At 35.2% G+C, this 19,557-nt stretch overlaps 1 protein-coding gene across 4 annotated transcripts in view; it reads left to right on the top strand.

Annotated features, from left to right (window-relative positions):
• The window catches only part of GABA-B-R2 (gamma-aminobutyric acid type B receptor subunit 2), a 61,005-nt gene that overhangs the window by 2,762 nt on the left and 38,686 nt on the right, over window positions 1-19,557 (top strand). For all 4 annotated transcript variants that reach the window (XM_085490103.1, XM_085490098.1, XM_085490090.1 and 1 more), the window contains one exon: window positions 13,518-14,584. In XM_085490103.1, the coding sequence (XP_085346229.1) occupies window positions 14,237-14,584 (348 nt within the window). In that variant the 5' untranslated portion in view covers window positions 13,518-14,236. The remainder of the gene's footprint in view (window positions 1-13,517; window positions 14,585-19,557) is intronic.

The following is a 19,557-nucleotide window of genomic DNA, read 5'->3' as shown; positions in this document are numbered from 1 at the left end:
GCTGTACAAATGTACGTATATGTATGTAGGAAATAGTAAAATCGTACGGAATGAGAAAATTCGCGCCCTCGAGGAAATTCTCGACGCCACTTTATAATTCGTGACGGTAAAAAAAATTTCTGAAATTAAATTTCGGTGTATATACACACACACACACACACACAGGGTGTCCTAGACTTACGGAATCACCTATTAATGGCAGATTCGAGACACAATCATTTTCGAGTTATAAACGATTGAAAATAAAGGGTTTCTCGCAAACTAAGCCTTGTGGAAATTATTAATAAAAAAATTACATTCTTCGGTTATAATTTCAGAGTTTAACAGAATTTTAATTTAAGGCTTAGAATACACGGTGGCAAAAATTGAGATCCTGCAAAAAATGATGATTTGCCTCTCGACGTTTTCGTTGAGGAAAAATCGCCTAATAAATGATCCTAGGAATCTGCCATTAACGGGTGATTTTGGTAGATTTGGGGCACTCTGTATATCCTAGGGAAGCGAGTAAAGGGATTAAAACCTCAGAGTAATTCAGTTTTGCGGTCGTTGACACTCGCACAAGCGTGCGGGCGCAAAAGCCTCAATATTTACGTTAATTGTATTACAATTAATCAAATTTCGCATTATATCGCGCTCTTGCTATGTCGCGACATCGCGCGGTATATAATATACGATATACATATATATTCTCGATTAATCGAAATTCAATTTATGCAAATGGATGGGTAGAGGCTTTGATTGCGAATGTATCTTGGTTTCTCGCGGAGATGTTTTATTAAATTTCATAGCACCGAGGCAGCCTTCGCCCGATGATCGATAGATATAACGCATGCTCTGCTATACTGCAAAACTTAGCGGCAGGAAATGAAAAATAAATGTCGCCCCCTTTATATATAGACGGAGCGGAGTCGCGATCAAAAGGTGAGAAAACGCGCAAAACGCGTTTATACGGAAGGGAAAAAAGAGCCGAAACTCTATTTTTCGTTTTAAAGTTAATTAAAGACGCGCACTTTCAATTCTATCTGTTTAATCTATCTAATTACTCCATGACGAAACGTAATGAAATTATGAATGGATTAAGTAGCGGTGGAGCGACACACAGAGTATATACGCCTTCTATACCGTGCTTTAATTAAGTCGCGTGAGTCGGGCGTAAGTCGCTGTACGAGAATTAAGCCACCTACACACCTTCATCATCAGCTTCATTGAAAGGGGAAAGCGAAAAGGGAAACTTTCGATTATTGATGTCCCTCCCTTCTGAGATTCGCGCTTATTTTTTGACAACGGTTTAATTAACATTATACGTTTCAAATTTTCTGTGCCATATTTTTTTCCTTCAAACGCTGCAATATATTCGCGCAAGTGGTTTTTAATATTCACAGATTATCTTAATCTTTTCCTCTCTTTCTCTTTTTTTTTTTTTAATTTTTTTGACGTCAAATTCATTTCGTGCAAAAGGAAAGATTTTTATTAGTTTTCTCATCAATTAAACAAATCTAATTCACATTAATTATAGTAGTAATACTGAAGGACAACTTCGTTTTTTTTTCAATTTTGCTGAAATTTTACGATATTGTTTATTTTTATGCGTAAAACACGAATCAGTTAATTAAAATTGTATGTAGAAAAATTTTACAGAAGGAAGAGGATTTTAATTTCGTGTTTCACCCACAAAATATAAATATTATAAAATTTCAATAAAATCGAAGATTTTCAGATAAGAGATTTTCAATAGAATTATTACCTAAAATTTAAGTAAAAACTGATGAGACTCGCCGATACGATGCGCAACAGCAGAGTTGTAAAATAAAATACATGGAAATTATATAGATTAAAATTTAAAATAATTGATATTTCGAAAAATAAAATTATTATTTACATTAAATTTAGTAGTAAAAATAGTACTAGTGAATAATAAATAAATATTCACATATAGTTTTATCGAATAACGATGGCGACGCTACTCAGAAGTCAGATATTCAAGAATTGGACACTATATTTTACAATGTTTTATATTTCACTGAATATTCAACGACAAAAAAATGCGGAGATCGCGCAGAAGCTTCGCCGATTATTTATTGTCGAGCGCGAATTTCGACGACGCCGCGAAAGTTATTCGGAGAAAAAATTGACAGTATGGCGGCGCGACCGTTTGTCATAGTCAATCTGCGATTTTTACGATTTTTACGAGCCTAGTTCGTCGCATAACGATACTTCGACGCGATGATGCGGAAATACGACCGGAAACGCGCAATAGTTCGCTTAGAATATGATCGACAATGTCAAAAAACTCCGGAAATTTTCACGTCGAAAACGTCCGGTTCACCCTCGTGCGCGAACTTTCGGTGGCTCGAGTCGGATCTGTGACGTCACGCGCTTTCGGAGGAACGAACGTCGAGCGAGATTCGCGGCCGACGAGGTCAAACTAGATATACAAAGTACCGCAATCTATTGTCTTATTGGAGACAAAATGGTGTCGGATAATGTAAAGAATACGCACTTTATGTAAGCTACTCAAGTAGCAAACTGACGTCATTAAACGTCAAAATGACATCATTTTGTCGTCGAACGACGTCAAAAAGACGTACGCTTGCTACTTAGATATTTATACGATTTTTTAATTTACAAGTTTATCTTTCTTTATTCAGAAAAAAATTAAATTATAAAATACATTTAAGTGTAATAAATCTGAAATTGTCGTATAGCATGGAACCAAAATGGCGGAATTTCGTTACAATTGCGGCACTTTGTAAATCTAGTGATTTTAAACGAGGTCAACCTCGCGCGACGCGATCGGATTTATATAGATAATTAAAGACGTAAAGACACTAATGAATATACTCACACACGTATTTTCACGAACTTACGATGTTGATCGCGAACAATAACTCGAAAGTGCACTACATGGCAGCATTCTAGATTATTAGGTTATGTTATTGTCAATATAATAAGAAATGCAAATATTGGTAAATATGACATAAATAAGTTAGTTAATAAAATAGTGTTGTATTTTTCCAATTTCAATTATCTATTTTTTACAATGCAACTAACATCAATATATCACCATTTGTATTTTAAATCACGCAATGCATCATGGGTAGCTGTGAGAAATACGTAGGCTAATCGGATGTTTTAACCTTTCTATATATAATCTTATGTTCAAAAATATATTCACTAAAGTGCATAATTTGACCGACTAATCAAAGACTAAAGATCTCTTTTTCCGGATTGGTGAATCAAGCGCTTCACCCTGGATAAAATATATAAAACATAATGAAATGTAGTGCCCAATTTTTTAATATCGGCAATTCCTGAGTGTGTCGCCATCATTGTTCGATAAGACTCTCCGATAAGTGGGGCTTAGAAAAAAAGCGAGGAAAACGGAGCATCGGTTTTATTCGCGCGCGAATAAACTGTCGCAATTCTCACGTTTTATCGAAACGTGTCGAAAATATGATAGCTAAAACTCGGAAAAAAGTAACGCGAGCACAAGTGTCTCGAAGCTTCTTCTACGAGAACAATTTCCAACAGAAGTTAGTTCCCTACAAGAAAAATGACACCGGTGAGAGATTCGGAGTACGCCAGAAGAGGAAGAATGATCGAAATTATATGGGTAGAATTAATTTATTAATATAGCGGAGAAATATACGCCTAAGTCTTGATCGGATATCGTGTCAAGATAAAATCAATATAACACGTTTACTGTAAATTAAAAGCCGGTTGTGCGGAGTGAGAAGAGGGAACCCACTTTTTCCTTATTTGAGAGCGACGTTTTTAATTTACAGATGAATATAATTAATATAATATAATTTTATAATTAATATAATTTTCGCGTTTTACACACCAATACACAAGATTGTTAAATCAGAGAGAACGGAGCTCTTCTTCAGTATTACCATCATAACATATTCTTTTGATGTTCTTTTAAACGTCTCAATTTTTCACATCGTTTTACCTCAATTGTTAGGGCATTGTACATTTTTACTTCTTCTGTACGCTCACAGTTCTACAAAATTGTATTAAATTGTCCTTGACCCGTGATCTTTGTCTTTCAGTGACACATTTTCTATTATTTTGTAACATATTTCTTGATTACTTGGGTAACATGTTTCTTAAAAGGAGAGAGAGAGAGAGAGAGAGAGAGAGAGAGGGCGAGAAGATACCGAATTCAAGAGAGTTCCAATAAAGATTTCACGGTTACAAGACTTTCCACTGACTTTCCATGAAAGCGTTATCTCGTGTATAATACTCTGAAAGCAAGAGGGAGAGAGAGAGAGAGAGATCGAAGAGCGAACAATCGCGGCTTCGACGCGCGAAGTAGTTTGATACGGTTCGACAAGTGTATTACCGCTCGCGATAAGTCGCAGAAATCGAGATTGCCCCGAAGCTGTTCTCCTGTTCGAGAGAGAGAGAGAGAGAGAGAGAGAGAGAGAGAGAGAGAGAGAGAGAGAGAAGGTACATGAATGCCCATTGTCCGCGATATCTATCTTACAAACGATCACGTCGACGAGGATCATTCAATACTGCCCCGACTCTTAAACCCTACTCGATCATGAACTTTCTCCCCATTTGCGACGGGTATATATATATATATATATATAGCTTTCAAAATTTTATGTTTTTTTTATCGGTAGTATTTTTTCCTCTCGGTTCATCTATATCTTCCACATCCCGATCCAGGACTGATAAATTGTGAATAATTTAATTTTTGATGATTAAGGATACATGGGAGATATATATATGTAGAAGACAAAAGGATCGACGCTATTCATCTTATAGAAAATCCGTACATCTTACAGAAAGAGTCAAGAGCCCAGCAAACACCGATATATAATTGTTACATTGCTATAATAAAACACAATATAACAGGTAATATAACGTGTACGTTACATGTAACATCCATGTTAGTTGTAATTTTCCATTCATAGATGTAACATTTTAATATAACATAGTATATTACATTGTAGTTATATTGTCATTATATCCCAAGATAGCACTGACTTATCAACACATCAATGTGCTATTTGGTATATAATGACAATATAACTACAATGTAATATATGTAATATTAAAAATGTTATATCTATAAGTGGGAAATTACAACTAACATATACGTTACATGTAACATGCTTAAGTATATAACATTTATATACTGTGTTTGCTGGGAGTTTATTTAACTTTAATGGAACTCTGACAAAATAGTAGCGCCCTTATTTTGGAATTAAAAATATCAGTAATTACTGACTAATTTTCGAAGAATAATACTAATATTTTGAATTCCACATTATAAATCATCCAGATCAAACATGTATTAAAAATTTATAGATTCATGGCACGCATAGAGTCACTTCTTGTTACGTTTAATATTTTATAGGTTTGAATGTAAATATGTATTGCTGTTTTTGCTCTATTATACCTACAACGCACGCACACAACATACGAATCGTGTAATACAAACTATACTTTTATATTAGACTTCTAATTTAAATTTAGAGGATAACAATGCTTTTTTTTATGTATCTTAATCCCAGGAATCTTGTGTTTATATTCATACAAAATGTATATTTTTATATAAAGCACATAATATGAGGAATTGACAGCTCGTCTGTCATTCGAGACGTCATATTAAGATAAAAGTTGATAAGGAAAACTGTAATTTCGTAATTATTCGCAATTGTAGAGAAGCAATTCTGTCAAATTTATGCGACAAAGGCACGAAAATAATAATTGGTTGATAAAATAGACAATCGTGAAGGATCCCTTCAAAGATATATGGGAGACAAAAGAATCGACGCTATTCATCTTATAGAAAATTTGTACATCTTATAGAAAGAGCCAATTTCATCTAACTTTAATCTCCAGTTAAATTATATCTTTATCTCTTTTTAAAAACGTATCTGAAAAAAAAAAAACAAAGATACACAAGTTTAACCAGATAGAGGTTTTAAAATTAACTGACGTTAGTGAAATTGGCTTAAAATCGCTCTAATTTAATTTCCTAGCTTTTAATTGTCTTCAGCGACACAACCGAATGTTCAGTAATCGAAGAAAAAGCTAATTTCAACAAATTATTATTATTTTCATCCAGACTGTTTAGTGAATGTTAATATAATTTTGCAACATTGTTTATCAAATTCCAATTATACATGTAAAAAATTGAAATTACATAATACCATTTTGTTGATGTTTTTAACGTAATATAATCGATCGTAGTAACAAATTTTCATAAGATTATATGTAAAACTAGCGGAAATTTAAATCGCAATAACTTTTAAATGAGTTAGTGAATTAAATCCAAATTTGAACAGTAGCTTTAGTATATCTCATAATTCTCATGAATTTTGTATCATTGTTAGATATCTTCCGTACATCCTTAAAATCTTAATGAACGCGCGAGAGTGGAAAAAAGGGGAAAAACACACGCCGTGCAGAGAATTACAAATTTTTGCGCGAAGGTAAAGATATCATTTCGTATCCCGCACTTTCCGTTTAACTTGGCGGAAGTTATCCGTGAAAAATTCCTGGGGAAATTCCCGGCGATTCTGTGTGTCGCGCAAAAGCTATATTCGCGAAGAATAGAAATTGTTCTTCCTATAAATAGAGGAGGCTCAGGGTGAGACAGCGAGTGAGGGGGTTAAAGCGAGTGACGCTAAGCTAAACGGTGACGCGCATGACTGGCCGGCACTAACATAAGAGGAAGAGAGAGAGAGAGAGCGTCGCCGCGCACCCTTGGTCAATTTTTTACAGTTCTCGAACTGTGTCCCCGAATTTGTTTTTGGGATCGATAGAAGGGAGAGAGCATCCCCCACGTCTGGGGGAAGGGGCATTTATCTCTGTAGATTCTTCCAGACCTACTTCCGGGTGGGAGCCTCTCTCTCTCTCTCTCTCTCGCTTTCTCGCTCTCTCCCTGTCTCGGAGAAAAACAAGTTCTTCGAAGGCGATGGCCGAGAGGCGCGATCGCGTGAAAAATTGACAAACTGCGCCGTCCACCACCATTTTTCAACCCCTTTCCCTTGTCTCGTCTCCCGAAAATTCGACAACTAGCTAGTTTTATTTCTGACAGTTTTGCTTTTGATATTGATTTGTTCAAAATATATTTAATAATAAAAACGGATAAAGTGCGGTCGCGGTACAGCCAGGTTCAACGAGATTAATTATTTAGGAACAATCGGTTTTCTCGACGGTCGTTTATACTTCCCATAAGAGAAAAGAGCAAAATGCGATATGTATGCAATGTGTAAAATGTAGTATATTAAAATCGATGCTGGTGCATTTTTTTTACATTGCAACAGCTACAACGAAAAAGAGAGAGAGAGAGAGTCGGTTTGCCAAAAATGTATAAAACTCGTACGCATGTATGTGGTAGCAACGATTCTCGAATTGATGAAATTAAAAAGAATTAGATTTTGTTTATTTAAAAAAAAAAAAAACCCGTATTTTTTAATTTATAGTTACATGAATCTTCTCTTCCGTTTTATTCGAGTGAATGTAACCGAAAAAAAAACGCGCCATTAAAATCTCTCCGTTTCATAGAGTCGGGTTTCTTTGACTTTTTTCAACGGTATCCAACGAGGGGTGTAAAATCGAGCATTTTATTGGAACGCCATCGTATTTGAAATTTTCGTCGAATATAATACGCGCACACGCGGGCCGAGCCCCCTCCCCCTTTTTCATCCCCCTCTGTCCCTCTCTTCGAGTGTCTAAACTGGCTCGCGTTCGATATCGCAACGGTGGTAATAAACACCGCCGAGTTAAATTGCGAAAATGATATTCCTCTTCTCGCGAGTCCCTGAACGGGCGAGTACCATCGCATTATCGGGGCTGAAAAGAGGTGGCTAAAAGTGTGTTTGTGTATGCGCCCTGAAGAGATCCCCCTGAAGGCACCTTTCTCTTGACGACCTCTGCCGATAGGGTATAACCCTCGGTTAAAGTGGCTGATGTGCGCGCGCTGGTGAAGATCCCCCTGGAGGAACAGTGCGATGGAGGATCGAGCTAACAAACTCCCTCCCGTTCTTAGGGATGAGAACGGTTTGAATTGGCCTGAGACGGAGAGACCAAGAAAGGAGAGAGTCACTCCGGTCGGAACAAGGAGTGATCATTGTCGGCGTGAGACTAAAATTAGAGAGAGAAGCGTAATTAAAAAATCGAGGGGTGTACAATCTTATAAGGAATAATAGAGTTTTTGTTCTTTATTGGTGCACTAGTGAACTAGTGCAGAGTGTTACAGTAAGTTAGAGTGAAACAAAATATATTTGTCTCACTCTAACTTATTGCACTAGTTCATCAGTACAGCAATGAAGGATAAACCCAATCTCGAACAAGAGAGGAGCGCAATTAAAAAATCAAGGGGTGTACAATCTTATAAGGAATAATAGGGTTTGTTCTTTATTATTGAACTAGTGAACTAGTGCAGATTGTTACAGTAAGTTAGAGTGAAACAAAATATATTTGTCTTACTCTAACTTATCGCACTAGTTCATCAGTACAGCAATAAAGGATAAACCCATAATCTCGAACGGAGGAATAAACTTTGGGATCCAACTTTGGATTTTGTATATACAGTTTGGGTTTGTCCCGATACAGGACAGCGCCCTTACGGGGCAACCCCGAAAGCTCTCTTCTCCTTCCGGTCTTTCGCGACCGGAAATTGAACACGACCGTTTACGACTGTGTAATAATTGGCTTCGTACCGGACCACTTAAACAGCAATTGTAGGTCATCTCGGCAAGGTACTTGGCACGACACAATACCGCGTTTCCTTTCTCTCCCTCTTCCTCTCTCTCTTCATTCCTCTTTCCATATAGAGTGCAACTGAAGCCACCGGTCGAGATTGTTGACAATGAGACTGGAAAGTGGCTCTCTCAAACGAATCCATTGAGCGTTAAATGCCACCGAATAACGATTTGCTCGTGAAACGGGAATCGCGCGATGGCCCGAGCGATACGCGATTAAAAATGTATCGACGTTACATTTAACCTTTAAAGAGAAAGAGAGAGAGAGAGAAGGGGAAGAAGGAGAGATCCCAACGGGAGATTTTATAATGTCCTACTCTCACGCCATCCCATTTCCTTCATTCTATTCTCATGAATCAACAGATTTAATCCCCCAACTCCCGATATGACTGACATAATGAATTCTCGCGGAAAACTCTTACGGTCGTAGGATTCGTGTAATTGCATAATCATCCTAATAAGTTTTCGCCGAAGAAGTCCTGAGGCAACGAGCAGTGAACAGGAATGGTTGAATTATTTCGACTTCCGCCTCGTTAATACCGCCGAGGTCGTTGACGTTTGAACGGTCCGAAGGAGCAACTTACTTTCAGTTCTGTATTAATATCGCGCTCGGAACAGAGAATCTTCCCGGAATTCTGATTAGATCCACGCCCAGAGAGTTTAAATTTCATTGCGCATCATTGCGGAAACTCCGAACGAGAGTTGCTTTAGGCAAGGAACGTTGCTTTAATAAACGTCGCATTCTACGTCCCGACGTACAACGATTGACGTTTCTAAAAGGTAGCAAGTCAACTGGGAATGCATCGATCGTCATTTCAAGTACTGTACGAGGTCGTTTTATGAGCTCGTTCTTGACGCATTGGCCAATCGCGACAACGAAGCGATCGAAGCGTGATTCAAATTTCATAGCTTTAATTTCGCGAAGGTTTGATTGCCTTGAAATGCGATCTTCTTTTTTTTTTTTTTTTTTTTAACAAAATAGTAGCACTCTCATTTTGGAAATATAAGTAATTATCGACTAATTTTCGAAGAATAATTACTGATATTTTGAATTTCACATTATAAATCATCCAGATCAAACGTATATTAGAAATATATGTCGTAGAGTCACTTTTTGCTCGTTTAATACTATTATATAGATTTGAACGTAAATATATATTGCTGGTTTTTTTATTATACCTACAACGCATGCACACGTACAAACTATACTTTTATATTAGACTTCTAATCTAAATTTAGAAGATAACAATGCTTTTTTCGTGTATCTTAATCCCAGGGATTTTGTGTTTATATTCATACAAAATGTATATTTTTTATAAAAAAGCACATAATATGACGAGTTGACAGCTCGTCTGTCATTCGAGACGTCACATTGAGATAAAAGTTGATAAGGAAAAATATAATTTCGTAATTATTTCTCGTTTTTCATATAAAATCGAAATTCCCTGAGATCATTTATGCGTGTATTGCAATCGTTGAGAAGCATTTTTAAATCTGCCAAATTAATAGGACAAAAAGTAGAAGTACGAAAATAATATTTGATCGATAAAACAGACAATCATAATGAATCCCCTTAATTTACCGTAAAAGAATTTTTCAAATGTAACAGAGGAACAAGTCTTGATTTCTATTAAATTTCTAAACATAATAAATAGTAAAAAATTGTAAATAAAAATTAGAATAAGTCATTTCTCGAAATTGTTACAACCATCTCTCTAGTTTTGCTAGGGTTAAAATTATTGCTCGATGTAACTTTGAAATTTCACTGAGTGAAACGGTTAATGTTGCCATGCGGCCTCTCCTTTTCCTCTCCCTCTCTAACTTATCAGATTCAACATAGTTTTGAAGAAAGTTTTGTACGCATATACATTCTTTCGCGGTTCTCCTCTTGTAACACATATATTTTTACAAAAGTTTCTCGTTCAAATTTAACGAACATGCAAAGTCTCTCGCAAATGTTTATCAAGTGTACCGGAAGTTTGTCTGGGATAACAAAAACCGACAACTAAAAAAAAAGGAAAGAAGCCGAGAAATTATCTCCGAGGAAAACTTGGAGATATCTGGCTTCCCAAAGTTGAGCAGTCATGTTAAAAGTAAAAAGTTATATCCGTGTGTAAATTTAGTAGAGCGAATCGCGTCTCTGCGCAGTTGACTCTTTCCACTATTTTCCTTCGTTTTTCCTCCCTTATCCTTGTTGTTTTTTTTCCTTTTTTCTCCCAGCTTAGGAATCCCCATAAAAAAGTTTCCAGCCGCGCGATCTCCACTGTTTTCGCCTCGTACTTCTCAATTATTAACAACAATGTAACTTCTCTGCTTTTCAAGCATAGTTCATCTTGTAGATGTATCGCGTTGGCAGGTCTGTTTCACACATTCCCGAAATACTGCGAGCTTTTCCTCCCTCTCTCTCTCTCTCTCTCTCCCCCGCTTTCTTCCCTCTTTCTCATATAGCCGCATTAAACTCAAATTCATGTTCATTATAGAGTAGATTCCTAAGCCCCATTAACATCTGTACAATCTTATCCATTTCGAACACCATCAATCCTATTCGCCCCTATAAACCGGTCCTTTTCATCTCAATTTTGCCGATTATCTCAAACAATCCGACAATCCTATAAGAAGATAACATGACGGTGCGCTGTTGGATACATCAATGGACAACGTTATTAATTAGTTCCCACAGGCGGCCGAGACAGCTTTACGTTTTCGATGGGATCGTGACTGAAATATATATTCGAATGTACAAGATTTTTTTTCCCCGCACACAAAAAGAGAAAAACGACAATTTTTATGGAAAGGAAAACCCGGCGCGCTTACACACACACATACATTTTTCGCGTTCACCCGCTGGCGCGGACGTATAAATAGATTTATTTGATTCCGTCTCTCCTCCGTAGATCGGAAATATTTTCTCGCCCCTTTTCAGGAGAACGATACTCCGGGAGCAGTGAAAGGGGTGAAAAAAGAGTGAAGTCGAGCGGACGTGCCATCGTCAAGCATCCGACGACAAACGCGTTGTCGGAAGTGCCGCCGGCCTACGAGCACTAAATTCACACTCGGTGAGGTTATGTTATTCTTAAAGGGATATCAAGTTCACGCGCCTGGATCGAGTGCGCCCGCAATGCAATGGCGACAGTGCGGGAAAGTGGGCCAGGTCGGAGCCGATAAGTTAACGGCGACAATGTAAAGCGGTCCCTCATCCCTCATCCCTTCGGCCGGCTCGATATAGGCTCCTCGCGACTACGGGATTAAACTTTAGATAGAATCTCGAACTTTATTTATCTTACTTTGATAACGCGCGAGAGGATGAGGTCGCATCCTTAAACACTTCATCCCCTCTCTCTCTTCAACGAGGATGGCGCTAAACGAGATAAGCTTTAATTTCGGATATGACGTTATATGGCACGAGCGTTAATGGGTCGACGTATCGTTACAACGAGAATAACTCAAGCGAATCTTATCTTGATATAGGGGATTTAAGCGAACCCTTCAGCGTATATAGCATATATGCATGGAAAAAAGACGCGTGTAAAAAATTGCTTCTTAGATCTCCGTAATAATTTTCGTATCGAGATTTTTAAGGTTAATCTTAAAATTCAGATTAATCGGAATATGAAATCAGAATTTCAAAATTTTAAATGGTAGATCTAAAAGTATTGATATAATGTTTTTGATAAAATAAATTATTATATCTTTTTAGCAAAGTTTGATTTGCCATTTAGAGTAACAAAATTCAGATATATTTTGATTTAACGATCTTAATATAATTTTTGATGTACGCTTCTTTGTAATAATCCAATCATTTTTCAAATTTAATCCGCCATATTGGAGCCGTTATTTTGAAATTCTAATATATTCGAATTCAGCCAACCTCAAAAATCATAACCATATTAAGTTTCATATAAATCGCAAATGGATAAATCAATTTTTGTGCATATATGCACATCACATGCAGATGACACAAAACTTATTTTCATTACACTGTGAAGAGGTTAAGTGAATAACCACACGATAAGCTCATCGTATCGCATTCGCATTTTTTTTTTTTTTAAGTAAATACATATATCAGGAAGAAAGGAAAAAAGGGTGTTGAAGGTAAAATAGAATAACAAAATTCAAATATATTTTTATTTAGCAACCTCAATAATTTTTGATATACGCTTTTTTGTAATAATCCAACCATTTTTCAAATTTAATCCGCCATATTGGAGCCGCCATTTTAAAATTCTGATATATTCGGAGATTCAGCAACTTCAAAAACCATAACATATATATATTAAATTTCATATAAATCGCAAAAGAATACATCGGTTTTTTGTGCATATATGCACATTATATGCAGGTGACATACAACTTATTTTCATCACACTGCGAAGAAACTTTAAATAAATAATCACGATAAGTTTATCTTATCGCATTCGCACTTTTTTCTTTTTTTTCGAGTAAATACATATATCAGAAAGAAAGGAAGAAAGGATGTCGAAAGTAAAATTAAAGTCGACGATTATACTTTACGTACTACTCTCTCTCTCTCTCTCTCTTGGATAAAAGATTTGCTCCAATTTCTCATTAATCTCATTATTCTTCATTAACCTTGTTCTTGTACTTCATTGTTCATTAATCTTCATTAACCTTCCGGGAAGCTGCTACTAACTCCACTTGTCGGAAATAGACGAGGGACAATGAAAAACTGATACTATTCCTGATTTACTTCACACCTTCCCCGTCCTCTCTCTCTCTCTCTAATCTGGCAAAACAAATAACCAGTTGACTCGGGTCTGTTTGCAGATGCACTTGGGAGATGTCAAGTTGCGGCGAGGATGAAACACGAGCGACGTTAAAGTGCAATCGTCTGGAATGATGCATTGAGATAAAGGCCTCCGCGCATTACCGAGGCGCGACGACGTTTATGACGCCACTTCGTCTTCGAGGTTGCAGTGCCACGAAAACCCAAACTCGCGAATAAAGAAACGACATGTCCTTTACGAAATATCGACAATTTCCGCCGTTGCTGCCGTATCGGAGCGCACAAAGCCCTTCCGTGGCGATCTGTTCGCTTAACTGGGCTCCGTTGAACTCGTGGAAACGTTAAAAGGAAACGGAATTATATTTTGCGCAATTTTCCCCGTCATCCTCCTCAATTATCGCCAATCACCTTCGCAAATAATTATGCTTTAACACCCCGGGTGAGTTAATCAGGAGAGTTAACACACACCATCAACCGGTGCCTAGGGTTGACCAACTGATCTATCGGAGAGTCCCAGTGTTCACTTGGCCAATTAGCGATGCGAGCTGTCGAATCTATCCTTTCTTGATGCGACTCTTTCGGTTCCTCGACGAGCGATCGTTGTAACAAGTCGATCGCGGGCGGTGAATCGCGTTCGAGTCAACACTTCCGGTGCGTCGCGCCTCGTCATGAGAGCGGAAGCTGACGGACGAGCGGCGACGAGCGTCGCGTGGGGTTTATCGTCAGCGGACTTGCGCCTGGTGAGCCGGAAGGGCGCGAGATGAAAGCGCCCGCGTCGCGGGATGTCGTCGGGGCTGGCCGGATGAAGAGGATGAACAGGATGAGGACGGCCGGGATGGTCCCTATGGCGCCGCTGGCCGTGATTGTCTGGTGCTCCTGCTGGCTCCTGCTGATCGGCGAGTGCGCCGGTCAGAAGCCGATCAATCTTAGCGGCAGCAAGAAGCGCGACGTATACATCGCCGGTTTCTTCCCGTATGGGAACCACGTGCCGGAGGGCCACATCGGACGGGGCGTCATGCCCGCGGTGAAACTCGCCGTCGAGCACATCAACGAGCACCCGACGATACTCAGGGACTATCGGCTGCACATGTGGTGGAACGACACGGAGGTGAGTTTTTCTTTCTCTCTCTTTCTCCGGAGAATGAATAATACGAGGGACGTTTGAGAAAAGTAATGCTTAGACTGACGTGGAAAACAATCTTTTTTTCACGGAGATTGGGAAGAGTATTCTCTTTATTTCTCGAGAGATGTAATTGCTTTTGAGACCAACAGACACGGTTGCTGCAGTCGTGCTGCGATCAATCTTTCTTATAAGCTGGCTTTCTTATAAGCTCGAGAACCGCAAAAATGTCTTCCGCTGCAAGGATTTTTTTATTAAAAAAAAATCTCTTCTCACAGGTTTTCAGGTTCTCGAGAAAATTTCAATTCTCAAAAAAAGGGTGAAAAACATTACTCGCGTTGGTTTTAAATTTTATTTGAAATTATACACTTGTCATGAATTTAAATACATAAAGCTCCAGATTTTTAAAAGTGCTTGACACGATTAAACTTTGACGAGTTGGCGAATAAAAATTATTCAATAGAGAGATTATAATATGGCGTGTGTACATATTTATACTTTAGTGTAGCAAATTTAAGTGCCGTAAGGATTGAGATAATTAAAGCACCATCTCTGTGTGTCGAATCACTTCAAACCTTCTTTATATTTGAGCGTGCATAATTTGCACAAAAATGTTTAATTAGTTCAATCCTTCAATGCAGATTCTTTTCTTTTCATGCCATTTTTCAGTACAAATATTTGTTATCTCCCTCTTTCTTATTTTTTAAACCGCACTTTTCTTAATTCGCTTCTTTTTTTCTCCAAGTATTTTGCTTATTGTCGAAGACAATAGAATCCTTGTTCTTTGTCGAAAATGAATTCGTAATCTGATTAATTATTCAGATATTTGTACCAGTCTTCAATATATTTCTTAGTTTCAATTAAATTGAAATCAATGATTGATCCGAATTCTTTAAGACTTTTTACGTGACTTCTACATGTACATTTCACCTTCCTTTCCTCTTTTTAAAATGCGGAGGATCAATTGGTAAAAGAATTGGCAAGTACAATTTGGAGAAGAGAGTAATCATGGAGCCCCAACTACTAAATAAATAATGATATTTAATATATAGCGATATACTTGGAGCCACTGGAAACTCCGCTTACCTCGCCGTATAACTGAAATAACGTGCTCGATCGAGAATTAATAAATTATTAGCTTACTTGGATGCTTATATCTTCTTTCGTTATTTTCCAGATATATTTCTGAAACTTGTGCTTGAAAATAATGTTTGATCAGATTTTTTACAGATTTCTCATGCGACTCTTATATATTTTATCATATTTTTCGCTCTCGTAAAACAAGTTTAAATTTTAATAGCTCGAAAAGAAAGCTGATGTTATAAAATACCATTTTATTTTTAATAATTTACAAGCTTTTAATATATCAATAAATCCATTTACAGTATATTTGAAATTTAATGCATGTGTAAAGTAAAATAAAAATGAATTTACATAAGAGTTTTTATATAAATTTCAATCTCAGAGAAAAAGGCGAAAATCCTTTTAAAGATAATTTGCTGAAAATACAAAAAGCATCACATTTTATAGTAGAAATTACTATCAATATCTTAAAAAATGATAATTATAATACATATAAAAATATTATCTACACATATTATCAAAATTTTATTTTAAAAAATTACAGAGATTATTTAAAATAAAATAAAGTTATAATAAAAAATTATAATAAAATTTATAATAAATAAATGTTTTAAAAAATTATAATTCTATTATACCGGGTGTCCGGTGACTCGCGTTTTACACGTTAATGGGAGATTCCTGAGGCGAGTTGGAAACAATTTTTTCTCAGCGAAAATGATGAGAAAAGTCATAATTTTTTTAATGTTCCCAATTTTTGAAATCATGTATCTATGTAACTAAACCTTAAATTAAAATTCTATTGCAGTAAACTTTACCTGAAATTAACTAAAATATGTAGTTTTGTTAATAATTGATTTTTACAAGGCTTAGTTTACGAAAAAGCTTTTATTTTCAATCATTTATAACTCAAAAATTATTGGTGCCTGGACATTTTCGCTGAGAAAAAATCGTCTTCAAATTGCTTCAGAAATCTCTCATTAACGTGTTAAACGCGAGTCACCGGACATCCTGTATATGTACACATAAAACTGTGAATATATAAAATATTTAAATATTAAAACTATTATATATATATATAATTATTTGCAAAACTTATAATACCATTTTAGGATTTTAGGATTTTCTAAATTTCTCTTCTTTCATTTCTACATGTTTATTAAAAAGTTATAAATTTAGAATAATTATGTGTTTCTTAAAATAATTAATTTTTATAAATATAACAAAACTTTTGAATTAAACTGTCCTTTCTGTTATATCTTTAAAAAAGTATGTCTCTTAAAAGACATGATTAAACTGTCATAACTAAACATATAATGAAAGTATGGCTTTTATATACTGGTGGAGAAGTCCCTTTGGAAATACGCAACAAAACTATGTTTGGCGCGAGTTAACTAATGCTGTCGAGGGACCCGACATATTCTATTGGTACACATAAAATCCACATATACTCTCGTTTGTACGAATAGTCATGTAGCACTAAAAAGAGAATATAACTCACCGATGAATACGCAGGCTTTTGCAGAAAAAGAGACACGTCCAAATACATCGTTCAATGTATGTATTTTTCTCTACACTCTGCGAAATTTTAATAAATCTACTGTAACAACTTATTTGTTAATATATTTAAATTTTTATAATACATTTTTGTTATATATTATAATTTTAAAATAACGTAGGAAAAGGAAAGAGAAAACTGTAATTAATTATTATATTATTATATTCTTTTATTATAATAAATAGATATTAATTAAACTATTGGAATCTTAAAATTCCTCAAACCAATGGCATTGGCATACTCTTGAAGTATAAAGAATTAAACAATATCATCTCAATTATATCTATAATTTTTGTTAATACAGAGTGAGTGTCTACTAATTTTATTTGCAATCGTATCTTAATTAAGCGATTAAGTATTTATATATAAACGTATATTTTTTTTATACTTTTCGCTTTTTTTATACTTATGTTTTTTTTTATACTTTTCGATCTGTTCAAATTAATTCACAATTTTATGATTCAATTAATAATAATATATACAATATAAATCTTTTATCTTAAAATAAAATATTCTCGTATATGTTATATGAATATCTAAATAAATATCTAAATAAATATCTATATAAAAATTATAAAAGTAATAGAAATAGCATCAAATCTCTATTGTATAAAAATATAATCTGAAAGGGTCAAAAAATGAATCAGTTTTTATCTTGATGAAAAACTTTTGTATGAAACAGGATGTGAAAAGATGGAAATTTATCGAAATAATAAAATAAGAAATCTGATATATTCATAAACACACAAAAAACATGATTCGATTATATCAAAAGCTTTCTTGTATAATGTGTGTATGTGTGTGTGTGTGTGTACAAAATTTTATCGCGAAATTTTTAAGCAGGCATATAAAATCTGATTTGCATAGATTGCCACACGAAACAAAGTAGCCCGATATTAGCGTTATTATGTTCTGAAAAGTTATTTTGCTACGTTTATTATTATTATCACGCGGTAGCGTCTCGACGTCAGGTGCATAAAAATAGCGACAGGCCATGTATGCAACCATGTTCATGTCATTATCTATCGTTAAGCGCTTCTCTTTTCTGTCTGAAAAATTTTGCGCCCTGGATTTTGCTGTTAAATTATTTTTCAGAGAATAATACTGCAATGGAATAGAAAGATCCGCACAATGTGAAATTCTTTATTATATTTTTAATAATTTAGTAGGTTAAAAAAATGTTATTACTTCAAAAACACATCACATTTCTTATTCTTTTATATTTACACTGACAATAAGATATAATAAAAATCAATTATTAGAGTTGTTCTGTCAAATAAAATTTATTCCATGTATAAACTAAACATAAAATATTATGTGAAAGCTACAAACCTTCTATACTCAAACTTAAGCGAAAATTACAATTATTATAAAATAAACGTTTCAACCGCACGCGGTCTTCCTCACAGTATTATATTACAGTAATTATTAAAAAATACAAAATTATACAAAAATTCCACATAATATCGAAAATTAATGTTAGTTTTTCAATAAAAATCGAGAATTTATAAGCAGTTAAAGCGTGTTTCAATCCGTCATATCCAACAAATGTTCGCCTCGATATGATCTTTGATTTTAATCAAATCTCGAAAAGTTTTATCGTTAATATGCGAGAAATTAATACGTTCCGTAGGCGCTGCGATTAATAAAAAATTGACGATTAACGTATGTCAAAAATTAAAATATATATCCTTAACAATTAGCAATATGCTTACTTGACATCGTCCTTCCTGACAATTTTAACCACGTTTTTTTGAAAAAGTTATTGAAGATGACACAAGACAAGATCAACAATATAAAAAGACACCTCATTTCAAACTCTACTTAATCGAAGAATGTGCGTGTTTATATATGATCTAATACCTATGTTTAAACCGTTAATGTCCTATTTGTCTTATTATTATTTATTGTTCGCTAATTTATCCAAAATATCAAAATAAGACTCGCTGAGTAATTCAGTATCTTTGTTTAAATTTAGCCCATTTTTTTGTTCTTTAATATATAGCATCTCAGAGATGAGTCTTTTATAATAATTATTCTCGTTGTCCAGAATCTTTACGTTAGCCCAATTAAATGTACAGTGTTCATTTCTTATGTGTTCAGAAATTACTGAATATTTCGTTGAGTGCAACCTGATATTATTTTTATGTTATTGTAATGCATCTTATGTAGGCCAAACGAGGAGGCAATTACAGACGAGACTAAAAGAACATAATTTTCGATATTATGTGGAATTTTTGTATGATTTTGTATTTTTGAATAATTACTGTAATATAATACTGAGGAAGACCGCGTGCGGTTGAAACGTTTATTTTAAAATAAT

This window comes from Nylanderia fulva, unplaced genomic scaffold (assembly GCF_048542155.1).
Source record: "Nylanderia fulva isolate GAGA-0341 unplaced genomic scaffold, ASM4854215v1 Scaffold119, whole genome shotgun sequence".
In the NCBI taxonomy this organism is placed as follows: domain Eukaryota; kingdom Metazoa; phylum Arthropoda; class Insecta; order Hymenoptera; family Formicidae; genus Nylanderia; species Nylanderia fulva.
Note: the sequence above shows the minus strand (reverse complement) of the source record. Positions and strands in the feature narration are given on the sequence as shown.